Source organism: Erithacus rubecula (assembly GCF_903797595.1).
Source record: "Erithacus rubecula genome assembly, chromosome: 2".
Classification (NCBI taxonomy): Eukaryota; Metazoa; Chordata; class Aves; order Passeriformes; family Muscicapidae; genus Erithacus; species Erithacus rubecula.
In genome coordinates this window covers 68,796,611-68,804,539 of record NC_136685.1, presented here as the reverse complement: position 1 = coordinate 68,804,539, position 7,929 = coordinate 68,796,611, and the positions used below count along the sequence as shown (strand labels likewise).

The window sequence follows — 7,929 nt, the reverse complement described above, 5'->3', positions numbered from 1 at the left end:
TGTCCACTGGCTCCCTCAGAACACATGTGGCACAACATGCAGCAGGTAAAACACCCCAGCTGTGCCGTGCTCCCTGCTGCTCACCCCACTTTCAGGGCCAGGCACAATGAGCCTGTCCATGCCTCACAGGGCCACAGCAAGATGCTGCTGTGTTGGCAGGGAGACAGAAAGCTGGCCTTTGTACCCTTCCCACCCAGCCCAGCCCCCTGGGGATGGAACAGTGCAGGGTGCCCTCCAGCCTCCTTGAGCAGGCAGCAGAGGCAGACACATACACAGGTCAGAATTTATTTCCAAATACCTCATTTATATCATTCTCACATGAAATATTTCTTTTGGAATATAGCCTACACTTAGAAAACAGAAGAGAGTTTTTTTTTTTTTATAAGGCACATCAGATTATAGACTACATAGAGACATCTCCCCCTCATTTATGTTTGTAAAATACTGGTAATTTTAAAAGTAAGATTTCTAAAACCTAGACCCTGTGTAGCCCCATGTAGAGCAGTATCCATAGAATTATTAGACCTCAGTTTATACACACCTAGTAAAGGGCTATAACAAGTTGTATATAAATCACATCTTCAGAAACAGTCACAGCTGGCTACATTCAGAAGTAATGCTACTCCAGACTATGAAATAGGCTGCTTATAAGGTATAACCTACTGCTCCCAGTTTAGTATGATACCAAGCAGTATGATATTGCAGAGAAAATTTTGTTATTTTTGTAAATGTAAGATGCTCAAATTCAAGCCTGTCTTGCCCTCAAACTTGCATTTTTGAGTGAGAGACTGCTTTTTTTACAGAGAATCAAAGCACCCAGGAGAAATCTAGCTTTGTTTTTCTCCAAGGTGTTGGCATGACTGCATATCTGAAATCCTGTCAAAGTATTTGAGTAAGAAATATAAAGGCTCAGATGTTAACTTCAGGACCAGTAAACATTAAACCATTACCAACCAGATGCAACCAAGTCAAATGCATCCAGCTTCTGTGCTATGGAAAATGTTTTTCCAGGCTCTTCCAGTGCAGAAGCCAACATATTTTTATTGAATTAGGCCCTAGGTCAAGATTTCCATCCCATTTTTAAGTTTTCAGTGATGGAACATTACCCATTCTGCATTCATTCTTCTGTAGAGAAGGAAAAAATACTGTCTGTGGAGCCTATGCCAATAGCCCAGAATCCATTTATAGAGTGTCATTTTCCTTAATGGGCCAGGAGGTAAACTGTGGTCAGCTTTATCAACTCAAATGGTCTCCACAGTTCTTTATATCAGACATTGATTCATTTTTGATGAAAAAAGGTTCTGGCCTTCTGTCACTACAGTTTAGTTTAAGAATAAGGAAAAGGTCACTTCAAGGCTAGGGCCAAAGGGAAAAAAAAAAAAAAGAAATATAATTTGATCTTCAACTATATCTAGGAAAGGGAAAAAAGTAATTGTGGCCATAAAAAGGCAGACAGACAGCACAAATTAAAACCTCTGCAGAACAGGTTTAAATACTGATCCTTGCAGAGAATCACATTATCATTTGGGTTGCTCAAACTCACTAGAATTGCAATTAGGCTTAGAGTTCAGCAGGAACCAGACTCAGACAGAGAACAGGTCACACTCAGTTCTATGTTGGTCCCTCAGCTACATTATAGGCACATTTCAATTAATCTGTTGGACTGATCTGGAAAAAAAAAAGAATTGTCAGTTACATTTTGGGGATGGCCTCAGATAATTCCACAACTATGAACTTGGACAAGATTCAGCCACAAGTGACTGTTGCCTTTAGAAGGAAACATTAACTTGGTTGGAAACAGCATCATGAAGAGGATGCAGCAGCCTCAGTTTCTAGAGTCTAGTTTGTTATAAATCTCAATCTGCCTGATTTGTTATTTGTTTAGCAGCCTTAAAAGGAAAAGTGGGGCATCCTGAAATTCTTGGCTGTAGACTTAAAACCAGATGTGGTTTATATGGTGCTGCACAGGTATTTGTTACATTGCTTAGAAAAAAAAAAAAAATTAAAACTCCAACACAACAGTATTTACATTCCTTTGAGCTGAAATAGATGAACTGTCGTCATGTCTGCAAAAACACAGAGGAAATCGCCACTGCTCGAGGTAGCGAGTTAAAGCTTGGTCATATTCTTGGGCTTCCACTCGGCTTCCTGGGAAAGGCAGGGAAAGGAGGACAGAAGGGACTTTCTGAAAGTCAGGAGGTAACAAATGAGATGTCAGCTCCATAAGGGATTAGGTTCCCTCACCACAAGCTGAAGGTATATTCATGACCTTTTTAACCATGGCATTTGCGTATAGATTACACCTTTTGCATACCCTTTTAAAAGTGATCCCTAAGAGCATTGGCTTGGGAAGACACCAAAGAGAGCAGGAGTGGGGTTTTAAAGCTACAAATGTCAGTTAGGAGGCACAGTGTTATTCTTCCCTTTGATCATCCACGTACAGAGCTCCACATTTCCACCGCTGCTTGTGCGTTCCTCCTGCAAAGCCCTGGCAGTGAAGGCCTCTGTTATGCTCCTCCCCATCACATAACCTTACAACAGAAGAAGCTGAATCCTTTGGACAAATCCTTCTACGCTCACAGACACATGGTGCTTTTTTTTTTTTCCATAATGAGAAGTTCTGGTCACAAAAACCGGGTGCCAGACCTGATATATAGTAATTATTTAACTAAAAATCCTTCTGCAACCCTTGAAAGGGCAACCGAGTTATCCGGTAGCAACATATACACATACATACAGATCTACACTATACACTCAAGACGACACAAATTGAGATTTCAGCTAATATAGCCTCTATAGATTTCCTCAGAGCAGCACTCAGGTCCTTGCAGCCCCTATACAAAACAGCAGTATTTTTTCCACCAGGATTTGGAGAGGTTTTTCATCTTGTCTGGAGTCCTACATTTGGATTTCTTTGGTTGCTGCTGGGTATCCGAGTACTGAATACCAGCCACGATAGCTGCATCAAAGACCTCCTTGAGGTTTTTCTGAGTCAAAGCGGAGCATTCGATGTAGGACGCGGCTTTTATTTCCTCGGCACAGAGCTTCGCGGCCTCCTCCGACACTGGCTTCTCCTTGCACTTGTCCAGCTCGATGAGGACTTTGACGTCCTCCCGGAGGTCTGACTGTGTCCCAACCAGGATAATGGGCGCCTTGGGGCAGTGGCAGCGGATTTCGGGAACCCACTTCTCACTGACGTTCTGGAAGGACGAAGGGCTCACCACGCTGAAGCACAGCAGGAAGATGTCCGTGTTGGTGTAGCACAGAGGCCTGAGCTTGTCGAATTCATCCTGCACAGAACACAACTGTGTTAGCACTCCACAGAAGAGCAGCTCTAGCCCGCCCTGAGCCTTGGTGAAGCTGAGGATCACTTGCCACATCTTGACAGGCACCCAAAATGAGCACCCACGCCACCCAGCAGAAGCCACCTGTGCCCAGCCTGAGGTCCCTGGCTGCCAGCCAGCAGCACCCTGCCACCATGAGGCACACAGGACAAAGGTGGTGGCTCCTCTTCGTACCTGAGATTCTCCAGCTAATGCTGCAGGTTATTTCAAGTGCTTAAATATTTCCCTTGCTCTTTGCCCTACTTCAGCAAAGAAGCAAAGCTGCAAGAAGCGGGTTACAGCACACTGAAGAGGGAGAGAGCACCTTCTCCAGGCCCATCCCTCCTAGGGTGAGTCACTGAGCAGCTCTCAGGAGGAGCACAAAGCACATAGATATGCAGCAGCATGTGTACCTTCCTGGGTACCTTTCCTGGAGTAGACTTTTAAGCTGGTAACTACTCAGCAACATCCTACAGGATATGGGAATAATTTCCCCGCCATTGTGCCCAGGGATTTAAATCTGATGGGAGCAATAACGACTTACAATGTGCAGGCTTAACATGCCAATGGCATAGAGTAAGAGCTTTACCTTTCTCTCCCACCCATGCCACATCAAACAAACTGCACACAGGCCTCCCAGCACTACTCTTCTGGGATTTTTTTTCTTTTAGTGCAAACTCCAGCAAACTAAGGCCCTTTTTCAGCTTCAGGATGCAGCCACAAGAAAGTCACACACCTCACTGTAACAAAGGTGTGTTGATCCTCAGAGAAAAATGCAGCTAGAAGCAAGGGTTACTCCAAGCAGACTGCTTTTATGCTGACAGCAGGATAAAACCAGGGTAACACTAGCAGCCTGAACAGGCAGGATTTGCCTCAGCAGCAGTGACATTTCAATTAAAACGCACCATGTTCTCAAATGCTTGGAATTGAAAATGCACAGAAACATAAAGCTGAATATATCTCTCAGTTTACTGATGAATTGCAAGTAGCATGTTAATTTTTGAGATGTGAAATTTTGCTTTAAGCCTCTGGAGGCCCAGAATATGCAATTTAAAGCCCCCTGGAAGCCTCAGAAATCTTGGTCTGCTCAAATGAATTTTTTGCAGCAGTATCTCTGAGAAAGACAGACATTTATAGAACAGCAGTCAAGAAAGTAAGATTCATTAGCTCTCCTGATTCTCAGATTAAGCCTCAGAGGAAACCAGGCTCTCACCACGCCTCTCAAGAAAAAACCCACATTTACTGAGAGATGCTGCCCTGAACAACAGGGCTGTTTGCAGAAAGGCACCTTGCCATGTAATTGCCTCTCCTTGCTATATGAGAAACCTCAAAAGGGCTCAATTCAATGGGTTTGGAAGCAAATCCCAGATCTGAAGGGTTTTTACTAAGATGAAATAGTTCCCTTTATATCTTAAGTACACTCCTGCCATTTCAATGGTAGGTACATGGCCTGCAGGGACTCTACAACTCTTTGGGCTAGTGATGCTGAAATAGAATTTCCCACTGCCTGGAGTGCTTTTTTTAGCTCCAGATTTCAGCAGCCATCTCCCAACAGCAGTTTATCAAAGTATCCAACCAGGAATCTTTTATTCAGGACAATTTCTCTCCGTTTTGATAACCCCTTCACTTTAAAGGCAGTAACTTTACCCATTCCAGCTGCACTTGGGCAGCCAGAGCAAACACCTTAACCACTAAGGGCAGGGAAAGCAAGGTGTGACAGGATTTGTTCATCCCTCCTGCAGCTTGCAGCTGCATTTCCACAGGCACTGCATGTCCAGAGGCTGTCACCCGATGGAGACTTCACCTGCCATGCTCTGCATACGAACATGCACAGCCAAGACTGTTGCAGCACCACCCCATCTCTTCAGCAGGGTCCAAAATCATGGGATAGTACTGCTGTTTGGCTCTGTATCACTACCTACAGAAGGCTGTTTGTAGGATTTTAGCTCTGGTTTGTAAGGCGTACTCCTGTCTACTACTGCATAGCCCTTAAAACCCCGTTGTAAGTAGGGCACCCAGTGACTACTCATCTAAATAGGTTTGTATGTTAAGACCACTGAGATTTTTCAGCGTGGTTTTGGTGAAGGCATAGACCTAGATCCACAAAGCTGCACAGGACCCTAACTCCCATTGCCTTCAAATGCAGTGAGGTAGCAAAATGTTTTTGGCTACTTTTGGTTATCCAGCCTCAACCCCTGCCAAGCAGTGTTGCAGAAGGGTGGTACAAGCCTGGGTTTCCAGAAAGTCTGAGGTGGTAAGACATGGGCTCTTTTTATGTATCAGGCAAAGTAGGAGATGAGAGGTATCAGCCACCCTCATCTCTTCAGGCTGTAGATCACAGCAAACCTCAGCTCTATGGCAGCAGCACTTTCTAAACGGGTGGGAATGCTGAACATAAAGCCTCCACAGACAACACCCAATTACTTTTTTCTCCCTCCAGCTTGCATCCCTTCAAAAACACAGTCTCTATCTCTGGACACCTACAAGCTGTTGTTGCTTTGCATGTGTACATGCCAAACACTCTAATTCTTAAACCCACAGTTATTTAGCAAAAATAAAGACAGTGACAACTGCCCAAAGAGAAAACCAGGTGGCTGTTGAATCCCCAATATGTTCAGCCTTTCTAGTGAGGCTAAACAGAGCAGCAGCTTGAGCCAGCACAGCAGCAGCCTGTGCCCAGCCCCTATATGGAGGCACAGTACGTCCCCCACCCTTCAACAGACAGGCAAAGCAGTGAGTTACGCAGCAGCGAAAATGACAGCAGATAATAACATGATCAAACACTGGGAATACTTTCAAACCCATGAAGTCATTTGCAGGACTACTTTGCGCAACAGCAACAACTTCTCCCCACCCGCTGTCACTTAAATCAAGCAAAGTGGCTCCACTGACCTGACCAGCTGTGTCACAGAGCTGAAGTCTCACCGGCTTGCCATCGACAGACACTACAGCTTTAGGAGAGAAAGGAGGGAGGAAGGAAAACTATGGTGAATTCAACTTGACACGTTTTCCGTTAAAGAAAAAAAATTTAAAAGTAAGATTTACCATCCCTCAGCTTAGCTCTTATAGCCTTTTCTTAATTATCTTAGATTTAACAACTTAGCAGAGCTGGGAGTCCGTCACTATAACACATGAGCGCACACAAGCCCTTTCCGACTCATTTTACTACAGGGATGAGTTAGGCAGTGATGGCACAAGTCCTCCGCAGGCAGCGCGGAGAGCGAGCCCGGCAGTCCGGGATATTCTTCTATTACAGAGGTTCAGCTTTATTCCCTCGTACACATTCAGCACGCCCGGAACACGAAAAGCGCCCGCTGAACCGCAGAGAAACCCCTGGGCTTCCCCTTTTGTAAAGGCGAGGCGAGTATTTAAACCTGCCCTTCAGGCGCTTCCGATGTCCCCGAGAGCGCTAAGCTTTGCACCGGAGGGTTCCCAGTTAAAGCCCGGCTCTGGCCGCGCGTGACACCCGGTACACCGGAGACCGGCCGGTGCTGCTGGCTGCGACGGCAGCCGGGCAAGCTCGGTCCTGCTGCCCACAAACACGTAATGAAATCGCCCAGCCTGGCCATCGCGCCGCTCCCCAGCACGGCAGAACCCCCTTCCGCCGCCCCGGTGCCCGCGGCCGCCCCGGTCACTCACCGGAGAAGTTGTCGAAGGCGGTGGGGATGTACTCGGTGGGGTAGCCGTTCGTGGTGTAGCTCACCACCAGGCTGGTCTTCCCCACCGCGCCGTCCCCCACCAGCACGCACTTGATGCTGCGCCGCGGCTCGGCCCCCGCTCCGGCCCCGGCTCCGGCCGCGGCCCCGGCCCCCGCCGCCCGGCAGCGCCCGCCCAGCGCGGCTCCCAGCGCCGCCGCCGCCCGCCCGCTGCGCACCCTGCGCGGGGGCACCGGCGGCACCTCGCAGCCGCCCGGCGGCACCGGCTTGCTGATGTACCCCGTCTCGCCCTCCTGCTGCGGCGGCATCCGCGCGGCCACGCAGAGCCCCGCGGCCCGGGGGGCGGCACGCTGCCCGGGGGCGCCGGTCGGGGGGCGGCGGGGCGCGGCGGCGGGCGAGCGGTGCGGGGCCGGGGAAGGCCGACAGGAGCGGCGCGAGCGGCGCGAAGCCAGCCCCGGCGGCGCTGGCGGCTCCCGGGCGCGGGCGGTGCTGGCGGCTCCCGGCGCGGCGGCGGCTCCCGGCGGCTCTGCTACCGCCGCGCCCCGCGCGCCAGAGTCGCGGCCGCCGGCCCCGCTCCGCCGCGTGACATCGCCGGGCGGGGAGGAGCCGGCACGGCGCGGCTCGGCACGGCTCCGCCGCCAGGCGGCGCCGCAGCGCCCCGCCCCGCACGCACCCACGGCAGCTGAAGGGGCGGGCCCCGCCGCGCGGGCGCGCCTCTCATTGGCCCGCTCGCCGCGCCGCGCCGCACCATTGGCTGGGCTGGGCGGAGGGGCGGTGCCGCCCGAGGCCCGTGCCCGCCTCCGCCCGCGGAGCCGCCGTGAGGGCCCGTGCGGCCCCGCGGGGCAGAGCTGGCATCGCTGTGGGGCTGGGCCGGGCATGGCAGGAGCGCCCTGAGGTTCGAGCGGTGCTCCCGGCCTGTTTGCGTGGGAGCCGCTGAGGGAGCTCCCACC

The 7,929-nt window shown here is 50.2% G+C and overlaps 1 protein-coding gene across 1 annotated transcript; it reads right to left on the bottom strand.

The window, feature by feature from the left end:
- Positions 1-271: 271 nt before the first annotated feature.
- On the bottom strand, positions 272-7,581 carry RHOU (ras homolog family member U). Its single transcript, XM_079330474.1, has 3 exons — positions 6,963-7,581; positions 6,216-6,274; positions 272-3,290 (listed from the first exon to the last, which is right to left on the bottom strand). The coding sequence occupies exons 1-3, from the start codon at positions 7,285-7,287 to the stop codon at positions 2,835-2,837; spliced, it is 840 nt and encodes a 279-aa protein (XP_079186600.1). The 5' UTR covers positions 7,288-7,581; the 3' UTR covers positions 272-2,834.
- Positions 7,582-7,929: the final 348 nt, after the last annotated feature.

Excerpts from the sequence above, each read along its gene's own strand:
- RHOU (XM_079330474.1), bottom strand. The coding sequence starts at position 7,287 with ATGCCGCCGCAGCAGGAGGGCGAGACGGGGTACATCAGCAAGCCGGTG. Across the intron at positions 6,275-6,962 it reads CGCCTTCGACAACTTCTCCG|CTGTAGTGTCTGTCGATGGC; the intron begins GTGAGTGACCGG and ends TCTCTCCTAAAG. Across the intron at positions 3,291-6,215 it reads TCTGTGACACAGCTGGTCAG|GATGAATTCGACAAGCTCAG; the intron begins GTCAGTGGAGCC and ends TGTTCTGTGCAG.